At 34.1% G+C, this 22,530-nt stretch overlaps 3 protein-coding genes and 1 pseudogene across 12 annotated transcripts; 2 read left to right on the top strand and 2 right to left on the bottom strand.

The window, feature by feature from the left end:
• Nucleotides 1-130: 130 nt before the first annotated feature.
• On the bottom strand, nt 131-6,527 carry LOC104750140 (NB-ARC domain-containing disease resistance protein). Of its 9 annotated transcripts, none has more exons than XM_010471893.3 (4): nt 6,267-6,527; nt 4,875-5,819; nt 4,638-4,775; nt 131-2,047 (listed from the first exon to the last, which is right to left on the bottom strand). In XM_010471893.3, the coding sequence occupies exons 2-4, from the start codon at nt 5,812-5,814 to the stop codon at nt 315-317; spliced, it is 2,811 nt and encodes a 936-aa protein (XP_010470195.1). In that variant the 5' UTR covers nt 5,815-5,819; nt 6,267-6,527; the 3' UTR covers nt 131-314. The 9 variants fall into 9 exon arrangements, with proteins under 9 accessions (XP_010470195.1, XP_087346464.1, XP_019093834.1 ...); XM_087490338.1 differs by having other exon boundaries at nt 4,638-4,778; nt 6,267-6,405; XM_019238289.2 differs by having other exon boundaries at nt 6,202-6,276.
• A 7,949-nt stretch (nt 6,528-14,476) lies between these two features.
• LOC104750139 (putative cullin-like protein 2) lies at nt 14,477-16,069 on the top strand (annotated as a pseudogene). The gene is made up of 6 exons (XR_015585354.1): nt 14,477-14,630; nt 14,744-14,876; nt 14,972-15,071; nt 15,186-15,373; nt 15,461-15,508; nt 15,594-16,069. The product of XR_015585354.1 is annotated as a putative cullin-like protein 2 (transcript).
• Nucleotides 15,863-16,452, bottom strand: LOC147925241 (uncharacterized). The gene is made up of 2 exons (XM_087492535.1): nt 16,232-16,452; nt 15,863-16,139 (listed from the first exon to the last, which is right to left on the bottom strand). Exons 1-2 carry the CDS (start codon nt 16,450-16,452, stop codon nt 15,863-15,865), a joined length of 498 nt encoding a protein of 165 aa, XP_087348661.1.
• Nucleotides 16,453-17,908: 1,456 nt separating this feature from the next.
• Nucleotides 17,909-21,554, top strand: LOC147925240 (uncharacterized). The gene is made up of 7 exons (XM_087492534.1): nt 17,909-17,938; nt 18,144-18,199; nt 18,581-18,668; nt 18,753-18,821; nt 18,933-19,013; nt 19,100-19,164; nt 20,457-21,554. The coding sequence occupies exons 1-6, from the start codon at nt 17,909-17,911 to the stop codon at nt 19,139-19,141; spliced, it is 366 nt and encodes a 121-aa protein (XP_087348660.1). The 3' UTR covers nt 19,142-19,164; nt 20,457-21,554.
• The last annotated feature ends 976 nt before the right edge of the window (nt 21,555-22,530 follow it).

Below are 22,530 nucleotides of genomic sequence, written 5' to 3'. Positions count from 1 at the left end.
ACTGTTTCGAAGAACAAAAATTATTATTCAAATTGACCTGATAGCAAATGAGCAATGACTTTTTTGTTTGATCTTTAGGTTTTTTTAAGTTTCAATTGCAAGGGATGTTTTACTCTATAAATTGGATCGCTAAGCATGAACGGGACTAAAGATAACTAATCACAACATAAAGAAGAACTAGTTACTTGTTTTAATACAATGGCTGCCTCGGAATAGCTAGAACCAACAAAAACCAAAAAAAAAAAAACATTACGATTCACTTTCCATACAATCAGTTTTGTTTTGCATCAAACAATGAAGTCGGCCCATCCTCGTTATGAAATAGTTTCACAGGTAATTGGACTGGGGAAATTAGAATATATTACCTGCCCGTGTGTTGTTGGAGAGCGAATTCGAATAAGTGGAATGTGATTGACTATTCGGTAATCTTCTCCTCCTTTGGCAACTTTCTTCTCAAATCCTCTTTCTTTTGTGCTGAGAGTCAGTTCTTTTAACGAAGTAATAAATCTAAGCCCATTTGGAAGTTTCTTGAACATTGGCTCCATATCCATAGTGAGAGTATGAAGACGTGACATGGAGCCTTTTTCCACTAGCCACTCTTGCAACCATTCTAATCCAACTATTTTAAGCGTGTGCAGTTGAGGAAATCCACCGCTCGAGCAAACCATTACCCTTCCAACAAAAGCTTTATACTCTATAACAACCTGCTTTAGTTGTAGTAGCTTCTCTAGTATCGGCATTGGATCCTCCACCAAGCAACAACGTTCTAGAGATATGGTTGTAAGATGGGAAGGTAAGTGTTGCACGTCAGGTAACTTTGGGTTATACCTCATCAACATCGGTAGTTTTGAATTAACGAAAGGCGTGGAATCTATAGAAAGATTTTCCAAGTGTCCCAATTTACTTAGAGTTGAAGATAGAGTTTCCATAGCCCACCCTTCTTTGCCACTGATATAGATTGAGAGACTCTTTAGCCTTGTCATACCGTGAAGATCCGTCAGACTGCTATGATCTGATGAAAAGTTCATTAGCTTCTCCAATTTGAGTAGATTACCCAATTCTAACTTGGTCCTACCAGGTGTTCTGAATGGTAAACAGAGGTATCTCAGTTCTAACATATCTTCAAAGACATTGGGCATGTTGGTCAGACCAGAAACTATTTTTAGATTTAAATAGAGCAGCGACTTCAGGTTCCGCAAAGATGAAGGTAGATGAGATAAAGATGCCCCAGCTAAACTCAAATACTTCAAGTGGATGAGCTTTCCAATATTAGAGGGTAACTTCCTTCCCTTGAAATCAACGTCACTAAGATCTAAAACCCTCAACAATTGTAACACCATGAAGTTTGATCCTATAGAATAAGAAAACCCATTCCCAACTCGAATAAACAAGAGAGATCTAAGTTTGGAATTTTTTATCTGCCTCTCTCCATTAAAAGTATCTGTGCAGTACACTACGAGTCTACGTGATTTGCTACAAGTTTGAGAGTGTACACTTGATCTGCATGCTGGATCAGTGACAATCTGTAAAAACTTCTCTTCCTTAGCTTTTAACAAACAAATCTCTCTCATCAAATCATGCAACTGACAAGTTTCAAATCTCCAAGTCAACATGTTCCTTTCAGAAATAACCATATTTCTCTTCACTAACTCTTCTATGTAGAGATCTACAACATCTCGAATGGTAGCTCCCTCGTACTCCATAGGCTTTGTTATTCCTTCTGCAGCCAACACATAAGATACTTTCTCTAACGATATTTTGTGATCTTCTGGATAAGAGGCTAAGTGGAGTAAGGAGTGTTTCAAATAACTAGGTAATCCTTCAAAGCTTAAAGATAGAACATGTTTAACCGAACAACCATCGGTCTCACTAAAACTAATTCCTCCCACAATGTGATGTTTAATATTCTCATATATCATTTCCCACTGACGCAATGTGTGTTTGGCAGCTAACAACCCTCCTAACACTTTCACAGCCAATGGTAGTCCTCCACAATGTTTTCTCATCTCCTTAGCCATAACTACCATTTCGTTATCAATTATATATCCTACAAAACATCATGAGGCTTATATCAGTTAGCGTTAGGATCTTAGTGATATCACGTAGAATCATAGGAGCTTAACTTTATCCCCAAAAAAAAAAATAACTAAGATTTATTTGAGTACTTTTTTTCGCATTATCCATTAGTTTTGGTGTTTTTCCTTTTCAGTTTAGGTTTATGAATGGGTTGTACGTTGTCCACTTATCCTATATCAGGATCGCTTATTGTCTATTGTGAAAGGTCTACCCTGTTTATGAAGATATGTAGCTCGTGTGCGTGTCAGTATTATATGATATAAAACTTATTTTCTTCACAAACAAGATGATTTTCCACTATGTTTGTGGAAATCTGATTTGATTTGTTAATCTTCTAATTTTTAACTATCTTTCTATAAGTTAGTTTGTGAAAATACAAATGGGGAATACAAATGTGTTGTAGATGAAAGTTTTCTTTTCTATCCCTCCAAGGCTCCAACGTTGATAGAAAAAAAAAGTTATAACCTTCCAACCCTCTTGGATTCGTCGGTGTAAACCTATTCTTATTGACTTTTTTTTTTAATCAATCAAAATTCACCGTGTAATCTAATTAAACAAACTAAAAGAAGTAATAATATCTAAATAAAATAACAATTTATTGTGAGACGATTTATATATTTTTGCCAACGTATAATCAGAAATCCAAAAATAAAACCTAAACCCTAATGGTTATGTATAAACTCAAATTGACATAATTTACTTAATTAAAATTTTTAAACTTTAATCTTCTTTTATAAACCCAAACCGATATATGATTTCGTTTAGTTATAAAATTTAAACTCTCATCATATAAATCGACATACAATTTTGTTTATTTCACTACAAGAAAACAAAGCGATATCCGACGGACAGAATCCCGTCAGCTATTTCTGACGGATTTTCGACTGATATATGACGAAATTTGAACCGTCATAATCTGTTGGTAATCCATCGGACAATACCAACAAGATTTAGTCACCATATCCCGACAGAATCCTAACAGACAATGTCCGTTAGAAAGTTTCGTCGGAACACCGTCGTTATTCCGCCGGTCATATGTTACCGTTATTAAAGTCTTTTGAAAAGTGTCGGTGATCCATCGGTCTTCCGTTGACAATAATTTAGAAAATAAATTATAAAAATTTAAATATATAAAACTTGAAAAAACTCATACGTCCGTTGATAATCTGTCGGAGTCACGACAGATTCCCAACGGCCTTACGAGTTTTCTCGGATTTATGAATTTTACTGCATTTAACACGTGTTTTAGACTCCATTGGAAAGCCATCGGGTACATTTCCACATATTACCGACATATTTTCGATGGGTTTAAGGTATAGGGTATTGAAATATGAAATTTTATAACTTAACACATTCACAAACACTAATTTCTTAAGTCTTAAAACACTTACAATCAGTTTTGGTCTATTATGCTACTATAAGATTAAATTTTCAAAATTTAACATGATTTCATCATAAGTGTTTCTATATACACTTAGAATGTTACTTAAGAGTTTGAATGTTGTGAATGACTAAATTTTAAAATTCTTTTTTTATATAGTTTTTTTTTAATAAAACAGATTTGCAAGCTATGTAGTTGGTAATTGAGTAGGAAAGATATTTTTTCACCCTATATATCGAGGAAAAGATAAAGGTAATGCTGAGGAAAAAACTGTCTGGGTTACTAACGCTATCACAAAAGGAATTACAGGTATGGGATCTTAAATCTACACTATCTCATTGCTGTAAGATAGATGTTATCAATAACGAAGACTTATGTTTTTAGTTGATACTGTGCTTTATGGTGCAATAGTCTTACTGAGTTCTCATTTAAGCATATCCATGCTTTATGCTTAGTACCATTCATCTCTTTGATGTTTAAAGTTACTTAAGCATATCCATGCTTTATGCTTAGTACCATTCATTTGGAACATTTTGCTTATGATTCTTTTTCTACATTTTGGTTGTTCTTAACAAATTTTGCTTATGATTCTTTTTATACATTTTGTTCTAATTGTTCTAAATTTCAGGAAACTCCACAAACCAAGGGTCGAATCTTTGGATTAGGAAAAGTTGCAAAAAGACTTCATGCTTGTTTATGATCGTGATCCTGAACTTTTTCGAGCCCTCCAAGAGAAAGATGACCGTATCGAAGCTCTTGAGAAGATGATGGAAAAAGAGAATGAGAGGAACAAGCTGAGAGATGAGGAGCTTGCGTCGTTCATGGCAGAGATGCGATCAAAGTTGCCTGTGAATTCAAGTTCTTATGCGATTTGTGTATTTTCATGGCAGAGATGCGATCAAATTTGTGTATTTTGTATTTTGGAATAGCTCATTTTCTCATTTACAAATCAAAACCCTAGCCACTACTTTATAAATCCAAACCGACATATTCTTTCTTTTAATTTGAAAAATATAAACCTTTATTTTCATTTAGAAATCCAATCTGTCATATAATTTCATTTAATTGTAAAATCTAAATCCTAATCTCCTATATAAATTCAAACCTTTCCTTTGATACATTGTTTGAATTTTATAATCTAGCATTTATAAATAGTATGTTAAGTTTATGCAAAGCTTACCAGTTGTGTCGTTCTTAGGAAATGCTATCATTTGTAAAAGTTTCCAACATTCGTCAAGAGTAAGGCCTTTTGGCTTAAAGGAGACACATTGTGGATGTACATCATCATTGCGAGAAGTGAGCATCACCTTCCAACCAGCTGCTATTAACAAGCATAAGTGTGTTAGCAATCTATGAGCTTTTTTTTTACTATCATTACTTAAAAATAAAAGAGCATACATGTACGAGGAGAGGTTACCTTTTCTCTCTGGAAACATTGGCTTTATTATGTCCCAGTCTTTCCTAGTCCATACGTCATCAAAGACGATCAAAGTTTTTTTGGTTTCCAACAATTGAATGAGTTTCTCCTGAAGTTCGTCTTCATTCATATCAGATATCTTTTTATTTAGTGATATGTTGATATCATTAGATTTATCTTCAGAGATAAGACTCTTTTGTAGTTCATCTTCCTTGATAGCAGCAACGTAATCTCCATGACTAAGATTCTTCAGGATTGTCTCCCACACATACTTGCGTGTAAACTCTTGTGATACACACACCCATGCAAGTCCATCAAAATGATCTTTTACTCTATCATGATTAAAAACCTGCCGCACAAGGGTGGTTTTGCCAAGACCACCCAATCCAGTTACAGATACCCCATGAGTGCTATAGTTTTCCACCAATTCTTCAACCAATTTATCAACATTTTTCTCCAAACCAACAAGATTGCTTTCAGGTTCACTAGAAAATGTATGACGCGTCTCCCGTTGCCTTTTTAGTTGAGCCTGTGAGTCTCCACCGTCCATAATGTCTGATTTTATGCCTAAAGTCTGCATAACTTTGATAACCTTGGAGACCCTCTTACTGATGCTTGTGATTTCCAAGGCAATCTCCCTACGACCACCTGAAAAGCAAGCAAGACTTTTCATGTGACTCTTGATCCCACTGCCTTTTAAGAGAAAGGTTTCGATTATATCCTCAGCATCATAGGTGATTTCCTTTATCTCTTCCAGGCAGTTTCTCGCAAGTGCACGTGTTTGTTTCTTTGAATCCGCATCATATAGAAAGGCCATTAACATGTTCAGATCACCTTTTAGCTCAGTAATTTGCTCTTCAACTCCCTGGAATAGCTCATATTCTTGGCTCACGAGTTCCCAAAGCTTTTCAACACCCAATGATATAATTGAATCAGCCATAAATCCTGCATATATTAAATAGTAACGAAGAGGTGAAGCCTTTTTAAAATGAAGAGGAAACATTAGCAAGAAACGTACATAACATATACGTCAAAATGCATTTATCAAAAATATACGTCAAAATGTAAAAGATAAAAATGAAATTCAGAACAATGTCGGATTGTGATCTGATGCGACAAATATAGGAGGAGATATAATTTGGTTACAGTTATTGAAGTAGTTTAGCAAACTCAACCCTTATTAATTTCACAAGAGTGGCTATATTACTCTTAGATCCAAACTCAAAAGAAACCATTTGAGGATTTGACGATTCAAGTAAAAAAAAAAAAAAAAAAAATTCAAAGAATATACTCGAATTGATCAAAACAAATACACCAAGAAGCTTACTGCTATCAGAAAATGAAGAAGCTTTCAAAGCAGAGCAAAATCAATAACAAACAAAACTGACTCACCTGTCGAAATAACTTTTTTTTTTCTCCTTGTCCTTTATCTATGAAGTCTCAGCTTATTATTATTATTATTATTATATGGGAGTAACCGAGTAAGATTGGACTTGGTAGCCAAAGTTGAGCAGATCTAGATTAAAATAAGACCTTGTGGTGTGCACGTTAGAAAATATCTCGCCTCTGTGGGCTCTCGCTTCAAGCCTCCAACTCCGATGGTTTTATTATTCTTTAATTAAGCGATCCGTAATCTCCGTTAAATCTCTGGCTAATTAAGAAGAAAAGATTGCCTTTTGTAAAAACGAGAGTAAAAGACAAAACCTAATAAAAGCAAAACAACAACTTTAAGAAGGTGCTCCTATACTTTTCCGGTTTTAAAAAATCACATGTACGAATAAAAATTGTCCAAGTGTCTGTAGGTGAAGAATCACTAGTTTGAGCTGGAAGAGAGAAACGGATAAGAAATTGTTAAAAGGGAGAGCTGATGATAGGATTTGTGTCTCCTTCTTGTGCGAAGTCGAACAGTCTCCGGCCAAACACACCTCCATTTGGAATGTGATCCAACGTTTATTTGTTGTTGGTCTTGCTTATCTTTATTAAAGTTACAACCTAAGTAATTAGTAACGCACTTTTAAAATTTTAAAAATGTTTAAGTGTTGACAACCAATTTTTTGTCAATAACTTTAGTGGAGTGGCTAGTGGGATTGAGTCTCGTATGAATATAAGAATTTGGCTAATGAGCCGATCAGTTGTGGCCCAATAGTTGATTTTTTTCTTCTCTTTCTTGTTTTTTTTAAGCATCAAATTCATATTTTAAAACTAAAAAACTTTTAAAGCATTATTTTTTCTCGCTTTTTAAATTTAAAAGTTCTCCAAAAGTATATATAAATATTTTACAAAAGTATATATAAATATTTTACAAAAGTATATATAAATATTTTACATACTTTATTTTTATAAATTAATTATTTCTCATTTTTTTCTCTTTCTTTTAAGATCCATTTCAAAAATAAATTAATTATTCTCATCATCATCACTAGTAATACTATAAAAGAGTATGAAATTCATGATTAATAAGAGAATAACATTCGAACAATGCATTGATTAGTAGTTAATAAATTTTTGATTGCTCATATAACTACTCAATTGGAAAAAAACATTCAAAACAATTAAAAAACTCTATTTAAATTTGCTAGAATAACCAATCAAGAATCATCACGAATAACAAAATAAAAATCAGAATATTGATAGCGAAATTTTATATTCACTATTGGTATTATTACTATCTTTTGATTTATTGTTCAAATGTATTATTAGCAGAATTTATATTGACTAGTTTGTTTTTAATCATGATATTTAAAAGAAATGGTTACATTATATATATATTTTTTAAAAAGTTTTAGCATTCTTTACTATTAAAATAAGTTTTTAGCTTTCTTTCCTTAATGATATATGTATTTTTAATGTATTATATAAATATATGACTAGACGATCATATTTAATTGGGGTTGACTCAAAAAACTTAGCACATGTAGATCGGTCAGTTGTCAACAAACCAACTAAATTTTAGGCTATCTACGAGCTAATTCTAAGGAAAACAATCACTTGAAAAGTTATAAATACTGTAGTTATGTATGTTCACCCTATAAATCACTATGTATTTCTATTTCATTTGTAAATAAAAACCATTCTTGTAAAAGATTTCAGAGTTATGGCATCATCATCATCATCTTCACGTAAGGTAATGTCGAAGACACATTTTCAAAATCTATTGATTTGTATTTTAATTAATTTGATTACTAAGTTTCATCCCCTTTTTGATATAGAAATTATTGTTATGGGAAATACTTGAAGATGAAGAAGGTGATGATTCATTGCTTGAAGATGATCCAGATATTAGAGTCGTGGGGCCTTTATGTTCAGATGGAGTCCGAGGAAGTAATTTACTTCATGATATGATCAATGGTCATCCACAACAATGCCACAATATGTTAAGGATGTGGCCGGAGATTTTTAGCAAATTATGCAGCCATCTTGAAGAAAAATATGGTTTGCGCGACACATCTAACATGTCTCCCAAAGAGAGTGTGGCTATGTTTTTACACATGTGCGGACATAACATAACACAAAGGAATGCAATGCGTACATTCGAGCATTCAGCTGAGACAGTCTCCAGAAATTTCATGAAGTTCTTGATGCAGTTGTGTTGATGGCCACTGATATGTTTGCACCAAATCTTACAACTCTTATACAAGTTCATCCAAAATTGCAAGCTGACCGACTTCATTGGCCTAATTTTAAAGGATTTATCGGTGGAATTGATGGAACACATGTACCTGTCATGGTTTCTGGACAACATAAACAAAGATATTGGGATTGGCATGGCGATACAACTATGAGCACATGATCCTCACAATATGTAACATAGACATGCTGTTTACATATATTTATGTTGGTATTCCCGGATTTGCACATGATGCCAAAGTTCTCTTGCTTGCTATGGAAGGTGATTCTGATTTTCCACTGATATATCATGGTTTTTGTGATTTTTAACCATGATATAAGGAGTCTTTTTGAGTCTTTTGATTTATTTTCTAGGATGTTTTTGAGTCTTTGCAGGTTTTCTAGGACTTTGGCACAGAAGGAGCAAATTGGAGCAATTTGGATCATTTTGAAGCATAAATCTCGAAGAATCAATTTGGACTCGGATCAAAACAAGGGCATCAATCGACACCACTAAGGAGCATCGGTCGACACTCTCTTCAGCCGATGAAGAATCACAAATTTGGAAGTTTTACAAAGTTGCCCGAAATTTTCCATATTTGTAACACAAGTCCCTAACGTGTTTTAGGACATATAAATAGTATTTTTAGGTTTTACAAACCCTTAAGTTTTATTCTAGCAAGTTTTATTTTCTGCAACCCTATGAGATTTTGAGAGCTTTTGGGAGAGAGATCTGAACTACTTTGAGAGAAGAATTCTTGAACTGCCTCTTTACTCTTTTAATCTCAATTGCTTATTATTCAGAATTATGTTTTGTTCTTCATTGAATATATCTGAGTAGTTTGATTGTTAGGTTCAAGGTTTTTCACAGGGATTTTATGATTTATTAGATCTGTTTATTTATGATTCATTATCTTTCTAGATCTTCATCATATGTTGTTTTTCATATTAATCCTTGATTGACCATCTAGAATTAATAATCTAGGAAAATATATTGATATGAGAATATAATTGATTTTCCTGATAAAACCTTTTGATGAGCAAAATTACTTTCTCCAAAGAGATTTTATTTAGTAATTTTGTGAACAATATAAACCTGTTTTCAAAGCTGGTTTTTAACCTAGAATTTTACAAAGAGATTTGGATTTTCTGGTTTTAAATTTAGATAATATTTGCAGTGAGAACTGATTTATTTTACAAAAGAGTTTAAAGTTCTAGATTTGATTTTTAATTGCTTGAATCCTAATTAATTTATTGATTTAATATTTTGTAATTTCCTGAGAAATTCCCTAGACCTAGCTTTTTGATCTTCTGAATTTGCAACAGTTTTATTTAATATTTTGCTATTGCTTTTATTGTTTTAAACCATTCTGTTTAGCGTAATAACGAAACTCTATAATTTATTGTGTTTGATCTTGAGTCTCTGTGGAATTCGACCCCTAAGTACTGCAATGACCTCTTAATTTGAGAGAGTAACTCTAGGGTTTAATTTGAGCATATCATCCACACCCCCTGATGGTAAATATTACCTCGGAGATTCAGGATATGCATTACGTCGTGGATTTCTTAGTCCATATAGAGGATAACGTTATCACCTATCTGGTTTTAGAAACCAACCAGAGAGAAGTTTAAAGAAATGTTCAATCGCTGTCATTCATCACTTCTATCTATTATTGAGAGAACATTTGGAGTATGGAAACGAAAATGGCGAGCCGTGAGAGATGAAGCCAGATATAAGCTCGCAACGATGAGACAAATTGTCGTGGCGACTATGGCCCTCCATAATTTATTCGCAATGTACATGCCTCAAATGAGGAAGAACTCCCAAATGTGATGGAACAAGACGTTAGTTCGAGACAATACAAGGAAGGTGTCCGTGATGAGATTGCTAATGCTATTTGGGCTAGTCGTCACTAGTTTTTATACTTTTGCATTATTTAAAATTTTAATAAGTTAATACATTCATGTCTACAGTGTCAATTATTTATTTCTTATTCTTCTATTTGTTTGTTTTAATTAGTTTTTATACAAAATCACATATTTGATTGAATTATATTTTTCAAAATTTTATCATTAATAAAATTTATTTTGTCATTAAAGTGCTATATGAGTTGAATTTAGACATAATATATATTTATTATTAATATTTATAATAATAATAAAAATAACAGCTACAACTTTAAAAGTTTTTGGTAAACAATTAGATTTTAACAGTTATAGTTTCTATAGTCAAAGCATGTACAACCAGATTCTCTTTAGCTAAAATTTTAAGTCAATGTCTTTACAGCCATAGTAGTATGCTAGATGTTGGTTAGGATGGTTAGTAATAATATTCGTTAATTATTAATTAGAGATGGTTATGTCATATGTTTTCTGCAGTGCATGTTATTGGAGGTTGGTTAGTTATGTTTCTGTTATTGGTTTAATTAAGTAGTATATGATACTTAATTATATATTATTGAAAAAAACAGATCGGGTTGTATCATTTTACCCCACCATGGATTAAAATCTTAATTTCATTCCAAAACTCATCAACCCATTCTAAATTTTGGAATATAATTATTTTTTGCTTAAAATTTGAATAATAACATTATTACTGAAAACAATTCATAAAATTGTTTTTACTATTTTAATTTTATTATTATATCTGGTACTTAATTAATTTCTAAGTAGTTATTAGTTTTATTATTTACTAAAAATAATTATATTATTATTTTTACTATTTCAATAATTAAATTAATTTTACTTAATTCGGTATATTTTAGCATTCCTTAATTAGGTGGATGCTGATGTGGAGTAAGGAGATGAGAGAAGAATCAACTTTATATATATAAATTTAGAATTATTATGTAACACCCGTGAACTAAAAATTGGAGTTTTGGTAGGGGTGTCTATCGACACTGTTTGTGGTATCGGTGCACGTGGTGTCAGTCGACACTATGTACAGATGGGTTAATCGGTTCAATTTTAATCATTCGGTTTACGTGGCTGGTTTAGGAAAACCCTAAGACTCGAGTTTATTAGGGAAAACTCGACTTCCCAAATCTTTTAGCCGCTTTTTCACATCTCAGAAAGAAGAGAGAAGAGAACAAAGTCTTTGTGAGAGTTCTTGAGATTTTGGTGAGTTCTCTGTCTCTTTGGGGTGAATTTCTTTCTAGGAGTGTGGCTCCAAGGCTAGGAACGTGGAGGGAAGATTGCTGTTGTGCTAGCTTCATTGTTTGGGTATAGATCTCATTGTTTTGGCAAAGGTGAGTACATGACCATGGCTTTTCTAAGCTGAGATCTCTGTTTCTGTGATTTTATGAGTTGGGTGGTTGTTCTTTTGGTTGTTTGTGAGTTTTTGTAGCTCTTGAGGCTTGGATTCGTTCCTCGGATCGTGTGGAATGAAAAGGAGAAGCTTGGAGACGAGATTCGGTGGTTATGTTCGAATGGAATTGATGCTCGGCATCGGTGTTAGTCGACACCAACGCGAGGATGACTCAAGGACTTGACGAGTATCGGTAGACACCATGTGAAGGTGTTGGTCGACACTGTTAGGGATTTGGGAATGTCGAGCAGGTGTCGATCGACACAAGTGGTGGTGTCTGTCGACACCAGATGACCAGTGTTGGTCGACACCCTCTGGTGTCAGTCGACACCTTCTGGTGTCAGTCGACACCCTTTTGCAGTGACCGGTTTATGTCGTGTTGCTTTGTGCATGTTCCTGGTTTGTTTTATTGTTGTTGATTGTGGCATGAGAGATCTTATTGCTTGTGTGTATAGTCCAATAGATGGAAGGATTGTCTCACTAAGTATTTCTAGTAATACTTATGCCTATCATTTGTGTTTTGGTGCAGGTAAAGACAAAGTGTGATCGTGGAATAAAAGCCATGAAGAGAAGGATATTCTAGAGGCTCGGTTGTTTGCTCGGTGTCTTTATTAGGATACTAGAGTGGAACTTAGTGGTCTAGAACGGATGTTAGGATTGCTAGTTTTTATGATTTGTTTTATGTTCTGGGTTGTTGTTGGATTGATATTAAGTTATTTCTTTAATTTTTATTTGTTATTGGATTTATTGTTGTTATCAGCTGTTGTTATTGATTTGGATATGATGTTAGTGAGTAGGAGATCATTGAATAATAGTATATTAAAAAAACGGATCAGTCTGTTTAATATAAAAACAAATACATATGTGAGAGATAAAACTGTAATTCATAGTTACAAAAGGAGATGGAAATCATGGGTGAGCAGTTGGAGGAAAAGTAGGACCGTAAGTAAAAATAAATGTTCCGTAACTTTTTTTTTTCTCGAATAATAATATGTGTAAGAACGTGTTTTGGACAGTTTGTTACTTTGGCATGATTTCAAGTTATTTTCAATTTATTTTCAATTTATTTTTATAAAATAGAAATTATAAAAAAGAAATCTATGTGGCATATTGATAAAATATAATTTTTTTCCTACTGTTTACGAAAAAGGTTAAAACAGTTCTCTTCCTTGGTTCTATACCTACGTTTCTGGACTAAAATCTCTCTAGCCCCTTCTCCTCTAATTTCATTCTATTTAGCCCCCAAATGGTAAAAAGATAATATTACCCTTAATAAAGGTTATTAAAAGTTAAATATAATTAAATCTGTAAGTGTTCAACAAAAAACACAGTATCTCAGTGGTTGCGAGCTCCATGCGCACGCGCGTGCGCCCAGGATTTGAATCCCATTATGCGGGGTGCAACTGGTACAACTAGGGGATATGCGGGGTGCAACTGGTACAAGTAGGGGATATGCGGGGTGCAACTGGTACAACTAGGGGATATGCGAGGTGCAACTGGTACAACTAGGGGATATGCAAGGTGCAACTGGTACAACTAGGATGTTCAATTTTCTTTTAAAAATTGTAAGAGGGGTAGTTTCGTCCTTTCATTAAAGAAGGGGGTAGTGAGAATAAGTGGGGGGGGGGGGGTTTCAAATTGGAATTGGAGCAAAAGGGGCTAGAGAGATTTTAATTCTACGTTTCTCTACTAGGACGCGCACTCACGATTCTTATAGCTAATATTGGTGAAATCGGATTCGATACTCCTAAATCTTCGGGTACGTGACGTCTTAATTTTTAGCCTATATGGCTATATGCCTAAATCTACACGATTTTGATCGAGTTCTAGGGTTACCTCCGCTTCTACGTGTTTAAATAATTCTCTTTTTTTTTATTATTTTTTTTGGGTGAAAAAGACATCTTTAAAAGAAGGGTGAATTTGCTCACTGACCAAACCAAAAAACTATATAAGAAAATAACTAACTATTTGAAAACATTAGGAAATTAGGATTAGGAGTTTAGAAAATTACCAATTTAGGGTTAATAGGTGGTGGTTGATGGTGGCCGGTCGGCGGAGGTAGTCGCCAGAGAAGTTCGCCGAAGTTTATCGCTAGAGAAAGTTGCCGGAGAAGTTCACCGGAAAAGTTCGCCAGAAAAGTTCACCGGATAAGTTCGCCGGAGTTGATCGCTAGAGTTTATTGTTGGAATTGGTTGCCAGAGATGGTCGTCGGAGATGGTGGCGGAGGTGGTGGCACGGGTGGTGGTGGTTGTGGTGGTAGGGGGTGGTTGGGGTAAGGATGATATATGTAATTAATACATAAAATACAGAGTATATAAGGTTTATATGGTTAGTATGGTTAGTGGGTGAATTATAATTTTTTTTTTGAGTTATTCTTGCCAATTTACCTTAAAAGAACTCTTGATTAGTTTTAGTTTAGGGTTCGTGATAAGGTTAGTGTCGAGTATCGTTAAGGTGGTTTCTAAAGTACCGATAATGATAATCTATTAAGACCTAACTCTATTGCAATTATCTTAATTATGTCTATTACTTTATTAGGATTTGATTATGTTAGTGTAAAATATCCTACATCAGAAAGATGTGAAAGGATTTAAGTAATATATAAAGGGTTAGGGTCTCTCCACTCATTGCCAATAAATTTTGAGTTGTAATCCCACACTAAAGTCCAAATTTAATATGGTATCAAAGCAGGTTGATTGTTGGGCCACCCCGTGGATGTTGTTCCCACATATGTCCACGCTTCAGATGGTCATTCATGAACGTAGGGGAGGTGTTCGTGTAAAATATTCCTCAGAAAGTCTCTCCACTCATTGCCAATTAGTTTTGAGTTGGAAGCCTACAATGTTCGTGTCAAATATCCCTCAAAAAGTCTCTACACTCATTGCCAATTGGTTTTGAGTTGAAAGTCCATAGTAAAGCCTGGATTTAACAGATTACTCAAGATTGCTTGAAACAGATTTTAGAAGGATGGTCCATAACTTTCAGGAAGGATGGTCTTACATGCATAAAGGCATTACCAAGCTAATAAAAATTATAGAAGGAGAGCCTGAACCACCATTTAAAGTTACTTATTATATGAAATTATACACGTACGTAAGCCTTCATATGTAATGTTTGTTTGTGAACAGCTCTACATATACGTACGGGTACCTACAACAGTAGTTTCTTATGTATGTAATCACAGGACTATCTACAATATGTGCATCCAGAGAACCGATGATGATTACTCATAGCAGCTGTATGATAAGTTTCGCCAAGTAATTGAAGATTATACTATCCAAACAGTGAGTACCAAAGTTTTATGTCTTGGCTTAATTCTTGGATATTGTGCAAATAAGACATGTTAAAAAAAAAAACCCTAATTCAGCAGTTTAATATTTCTTTTATGTGTTGTTTAGGTGTTGCCTTCTTTAAGGGAGAAGCATGATGAATATATGTTAGAAGAGCTTGTTACAAGGTGAAATAAACCTAATGTTTTTGTTTGTTGGTTAGCCAGATTCTTTAATTATATTGACCGTGACTTCGTTTGTGAGGCGGCGCCATTCTAACACTGAGAGAAGTTGGTTTGACATGCTTCCACGACCTGGTCTGTCATGAAAATTCCTATAGGTTCTAATTTCTCACTGCCTCTGAACTTTTTTTGTAACCTTCGATATGCAATTATTTACCTCAGGTTTATCGTGAGATGCACTCCACTGCCAAAGAAGCTGTATTAGCACTTGTAAGAATTTGGTATCAGTAATGAAAAAATCTCTGGTTCAGGCTATAATTGTTTGTTTCTATCTAACAAAAATGGTATTTGCCAGATTCATAAAGAACGGGAGGGCGAAGAGATTGATAGGGAACTAGTGAAAAGCATATTAGATGTCTATGTGAAGAATGGGATGGGAACTTTGGAAACATATGAATAGGATTTTGAAATATTCTTGCTTCAAGATACTGCTTCTTACTATTCTTCCAAGGCGTCAAAGTGGATTGAGGATGATTTTTGTCCTGATTACATGCTAAAGGCATGTCTCTTCCCGTTACCGTTAATGTAGATTCTTCCTATAGAGAAACCTCTCTCCTTAAGCTTTCATTGCTTCTTTTTACCATCCCAAGTAAAATATTTTGGTATTTCAGCATAAGTGAACTGTCTAGCAAACTCGTTAACTTGATTCAGTTTGAGGTAGGCCATGAACATAGAATCTACATTAGCTCTTCTTTCCAAAACATCTTCAATGTTCTCTTTTTCTTTGTAATATACTGGTTGCTTTCCTGGAGGATGGAACAAAAGTTTCATAACTGGTATGCTTTTATACTGTATTGGAAATTTGAAAAGCCTCCAAGCTGCTTCTGAAGCTGATACATATCTTCAAAAAAAAAAAATATGTGATTAACATTTTTCCTACACAAACAGCCAATAATATACTTCAATTTTTTAAATAATGGAGAAAACAAATGCCTGCAATCAAACCAGTTTTTTACTTCATCTTTTTTCTTTTCTTCGAGATTTATAGAAGATGAAGTATCACCCGTCCCTGCTTCCTTTGTGATGTTTGAACCATTACCGACACAATTATCATCTGAAGTAGTTTTGTTTTTAGGTTCTATCACAAATGCTACACGATCTTGTCCCTTGTTAATATACTTAAATAAGTACTTGATGGAATCAGATTGGTGCATCACTCAACATTGATGTGAGCCCGATAGCGCAATGATAGGAGATGATTATAAGGAACAACATATCTGTTATCACACTTTATTCCATTCTTCTCTACATAAGACGTAGATACTCTTCTCCTATATACAGGATATCCATCTTTGCAAACACTTGTATCTTCAACATGGACCTTAGAGAAAAATTTGGAACATTTTCCATCAACCATACATGGTGAATTTGGGTTAGCCGCACCACACGGTCCGTGGATCATGCAATCCTTTACAACATCGTATAGTTCAGGATCTTGAAGCTTATCTGGAATCTCAGCAGATATGATCTTGTTAATATCATCGCCTGTTGGTAATTTACAACTTTGATCCATAAATAGAAGGATATGAGCATGGGGTAGTCCACGTTTCTGAAATTCAATGGTATACATTGCTGCAATAGTAGAAACAAATTGTAATTAAAATCAAACGTAAGAATTTAATTTAGGAAGCTCAACATAATACTTACCGGCTGTAGTCTTGCCAAGAATATGTTCTTCGGTTAAATCTCATAAGAGACTCAAGTTTTATCTTGAATATCCGACAAATAATGTATGGTCTATCATCTGAATTCAATTTTCTCTTCTTCAAGTACCTTGTTATTTCTGGCCACTTGGGATTACATGTAAAAGTAATGAATAAGTCGGGAAACCCATACTGTTTACATGTAGTCATGGCATCATAATAACTCTGCAACATATAGCGAGGTCCGGCAGTAAAAGATGCGGGGATTCAAACTTGTTGTCCCTGCTCTTCCATGTTATTGTTTCCACCTTCGACTGCTGCTTCAAGAGATGCGTAATGATCACATCTTAGATTCGACTGGTTAAATTTAATATACTTCAACCTATTTGATTCCAGACTCGTGTATGCATCTACCAAAAACTGTTGGAAAAGACGCTTAGACCTTAACTGAGTTTGGGATTCATTCTCTCTTTCTTGGATCCTGAAAGCAAACCACTGTCTAAGACTAATAAACTTATTTTCTGTATCTGGATTGTCACCTCTAAAGCCCTTCTAGTTTCCAATTCTGAAACCATCTTCACCATAGGAAAAAATTAGAGGATATTGTAGTGCCAAGTAAGAAACATGTACTTCACTTATTCTTTGTAGCCTTCCACTACTCTTCTCTTGCACAACAATATCACGTCCAGCCATCTCTGGACGAAAATCCCCTGGAATCAATGCAACAACTTCAGATGCCGTTGGCATAGAATATGTTCTACCATCCTTCCCTACACGATCACTAAGTATGCGCATATGGAATATTTCTTCTTCATTAGTATCAAACTTATCTTTCGCTTGTCTAAATGCATGTACATAAGGGTTTACGTCATCAACCATTTTAATTAGTCTGGCAATGAGTTCCTTTCTTATACCCTTTTTCCCTGTGAATCTTCCTCTTTTTTTTCCAAAGCTATACAGAATTAATATGAAAAATAAATTAGATTTCATTAAGAAGGTTTTTAAATTAATGGTACAATAGTAACGAATCGGTGTACCTCATAACAGATGATCTGTTTTCAACCTCATTCTTTGTATCTACTATATACAGCTGTGAAAACTTTGCATAATCTCCATCTTCTGGTTTCATACTTCCAATCTTGTGGAAATTCTGGCCATGTAGTTGGAATTGTTTAGGACCTTTACCTAATCCTGTTTTGCAGGTATTAAATATTACCTTTGGTAGAATTCTCTTCCGTCTGTCTTCTCATAAAGTGAGGTTGGTTTGTAATGTCTTCTACAACACGATTTACAACTCTTTTCTTCTTGATTTTACCTTCATTTTCTTTTGAACTGACGGGTTGTCCTTACATCTAGACAATTTTGAATAAGGATTATGCCAGCAATGTCCGGGAAAATAATTTATTAGAGTAAATAAAGGAATTAAACTTACCTTCAGCAATTACAGTTTCTACAGACCCAAATAGATTTGTACATATTCCAGAGTTATCTCTAGGCAATTTGAAATGGATATTATGTAATCCCTCTTCGACCGTAGCTGCTTTTGTACAGAAAAGTTGAGAGAATAACCAAACAAAACTCATTATTCTATAACTCTAATGTATTTGTTTTGCTTACATTTGATTGCTTCCTTTCGCAGATCATCAATAAGATGGTTTGTTCCAACTGGAGTGTTGTATTGTCGTATATCCACGATAGACAGATTAGAGTTACCCTCTGCAAAACAGGTAACTACCAGCAAGCAAACATCTATTTTGTTCTTTTATTAACATACAAATATATATTGTAAGAAACTCATTTACCTTTCTTAGAGGTGCTTCGTATTAACTCACAGAGATCATGATCTGCAAGTGATGCATATGTTTGGATTATGTTCACAGGTGTGTAGTTCCCATAAAGATCAATGTTTTGGTCTACCCCTGTCACTACAAAATACAGCTTATGTTAATTATAGATACTTATACTTTTCCAATGCAAATTTTAAATTGTAGATATTTATGGAATACATACGCGTTGATGATGGAGTTGCTAAAGTATTTATTTGGAAATTTGCTCCATCCATACTCGCCAAGGTAGGACACTTGTATATGTTGGTATTGACTGGACCTAAACTTTTTCGGATTGGAATTGGTGATAAATTATTGTTTTGATCTGAAAGATACACATTTCCTACAAGTACGAAGGATACATTAGCAAATGATTGTGGACTAAAAAAGAAAACAGGTACACACAATAAACTATTTACCTTTTAATCCTTGATTATTGTTGTTTCCTGTTGGATAGATTGATTCTTCAATAGAAACAGTATTTAACTCAGCCAAATATGTGAAAAGCCTTCCATAAACTCCTTTAAGATTGATAGTATAGTTTTTTTCTTGAATAGTATTAGAATTCTCATGGTAGCTGATGTGTTCACTGGTTTTAGTAGTACATTTCTTCTTTCTCTCTTGACTTAAATGATCAACTCCATTACCGGACAAATGTCTCTTCTTCTTCATTCTTCACTCTCTAAGTTGTTTTTCTAATATTCTCATTAACACAAAGTTGATAGAAGTTCTTTTCCTATGATTTACCTATAAGTATTAAATAATATCTATTTTAATATACATAATTTAAGCCCAAATTTTCTTTGATTGAAGTAATATTGGAAAATTTATCTCAAACGCAGTTGAAGTATCTCTCGATTTTCGCTGTCTTGTTACAGATTTACTTGCATATATATATTTTTCCTTATTTTTTTCAGTTTATACAAAACATGGTACACTATGTATAATAAAGATGAATTGTCTAGTTGTTACCGTTCTAAAGTATTGATTTAAAAGTAATTTTAATTTCCTTTACTTCTCAATATAAATCTATACTTCAAGACAAACTCCTAATCTACAACACCAATTTTAAAATTTCCACTCTAATATTCAATATTTCCAATTCTCTCCAAATAGATAATACTTTTTGGAGATTAACCAATAATCTCCAAAATAATAACTCTAAACATAGATAATTTTATATATAATGTTCCAATTACTTCTAAAATAAAACATTCAATTACATAAAGTTAAATTCAGTAACTTCCATAAAAATCCAAGAACATGAAACATTAAAAGTTTTGCTCAACAACCTCCATAAAAACGTCATCTTCCTCTTTGGGTTCAAGTCCACTGAAATATGAAAGAAAAAATTCATCAACTATAGAAAATTTATATATATAGAACGGTTAAGTAACTTACTTGGAATCTTTAAGTTTGAACATGACCATATTTGCTTCAGATTCACACCCTCGAGCCCTATCTATATAATGTATCTTCGAAATTTGAGATACATCCATAAGCAGTCCACATGCATCTATGTAACATATATTGAATAATCAGTATCAATAAACAATGAAGTCTTTCAATTTATTAAAGCCAAACAAAGAAAACATACCAACAACTCTTTTTTATCAGCTTCTGTAGCATTTGCAATTTCTATGGTTGAAGTAAATTGAAAGAACTGACTCGGTTATTTTGGACCGATAGGTTCCATTGTTGTTTTCTCAACAAACAGAAGATGCACGAGATGAAGAGTGTATGGATTCGACCTTGGAGTTACAATAATTTTGAAGAAGTTCAAGAGATACCATTCGCCTTCCTTCAGGTATCTCTTAAATTTCTCTTTATATTTGATTGGAGGAATAGAAACATCAATTCTAGATCCCTGTTATTTCATAATCAAAATAGAATAATATAACTAAGATAACGAAAACGGGTTTATAAACTTCTGGAATAAACTTCTGTAATAAAATAAACTTAGTAGATAATGAAAAGAGTCAATCCATGAGAGAGATAAAATACCTTCTCATCTGCGAAAATCATTTCAACATGATTCTCATTCCCTTTCCAAATACTCAAGATCTTGACGAAGATAGTCCACCGAGCTGCAAGGTGACACATCCAACACTTCCGTCTCGCTATACCTCCTCAACTATATGATGTCGTACAAGACTTGGGTCTCGAGGCTCAACAGAAACCACTGATAACTATCTATTTTACATGTTTTTAGCATCCTTTTTTCTCCATATTTTGCATTGTTCATACCCTTAACCTAGAATTTTTAGGTCATTAATTGTAGGAATTCACTTTTAGGCCATTTAGGGTGTTGCATTTTTGCATTTGCATATTTTGGATGAAAACAGGTGCTTAAGAGCCTAGAATGGGGAAAAACAAGGACAAACCCGAGCATGTACCCGAAGGAGCCATCAAGCTGGAAGAGCAAGTCTTAACCCCAACACGATCGAGGAGGATCCAAGAGCCGGAAGAACAACCCGAAGATCTATCCGAGGAGTAACCTGACTTCATCCTCGTGTACCCCATCGAGTGGACCATCGGGCAGGTCTGGGAAGCTAGGTCAAAGGGGTTTCCATATATAAACCCCTCCTCTCCTTCCTCGCAAACGAGCACGCCGCAGACCCTCAAACCAGAGAGCAAGAGCTTCTGTGAGATAACTGAGCGACTCAAACACTTTTCCCTTTTGTTTTAGATTTTATTTCATAACTTTTAATCATTTCTTTAGATTTCTTTCTTTTACTCTTATTCCTCTACATTATCGTTTAATATAATGCAATTTTCTTTCATACTTGTTGTTATGTTTCTTGCTATGATTTCCGAGTAGTGAAGTAAAGTTTCTAGAGATGGGATAGATGATATTGTGTTCTGGATCGGTTAGGATGTCTTAGTTGATTGAATATGTTTAATACATTTCCTTCTAGATTGGTGTTCTTAATGTTGTCAACAAACCGAGAGGGTGAGATTAGATGTAAGGTGTTTTACCACCGAGAGATGTAGATGAGATGCTTTAATTAACGAATGCTAGAGGTTTACACCTAGCCGAAGAGATTAGATGAGTAAGGGGTTTACTGACAATAATGAATCGGATCTTAATGCCTGCTTGGTCATGTTTTTTCAACGAGAGTTGGGTAGGGGAGTGATCAAGGTTGATTTTTTCTATCACGAGAGTGTTTTAACAAGATTTTAGAGATTCATTGTCTAGGAAATATTGTCTTGAGACATGTAAGGCATCTGTACTGGTTAGGAACACTTAGGATTCGATTACCCCATCCTTAGAAGCTTTCGTATTTTAATTGCTTTCATTTTCATTCATCACTCGATCTCTTACCCGATCAGGTACACGATAACCTACATCGAGTAACCCCTCGAGTTGTTCATATTTCATTTGCTTACTCGATCACCCTACCCGATCCTGTACTCGAATGCTTGCATCGAGTGCTTAGGTCGTGTGGTTCTTTGTTTATATTCTTTTCTTTTATTATTTTAATATTGTTAGATAAAACCCATAATTGCTTGGCTTGACTTGCATTGTTCTGATTGCATCCTTCTTGGTAGCATAAACAACCATTTGAATTGATAACCCTTTGTACTACAACAGCATAGGGAATTGATACCCTGGGTGAAAAACCTGCTATCAATTTGGCGCCGTTGCCATTTGGTTGATTTTATTTTGCTACATTTAGGATTTCAGCACTTGCTAGATCAAGTTCTTTTGTTTATACTGGTTCAGAGTCTGACTTGTTTGCTTTCGTTCTTGTTTGTTTTC

Source organism: Camelina sativa, chromosome 16, assembly GCF_030686135.1.
Source record: "Camelina sativa cultivar CO46 ecotype springtype chromosome 16, ASM3068613v1".
Taxonomy (NCBI): domain Eukaryota; kingdom Viridiplantae; phylum Streptophyta; class Magnoliopsida; order Brassicales; family Brassicaceae; genus Camelina; species Camelina sativa.
This window is presented reverse-complemented; position numbering and strand designations above follow the sequence as displayed.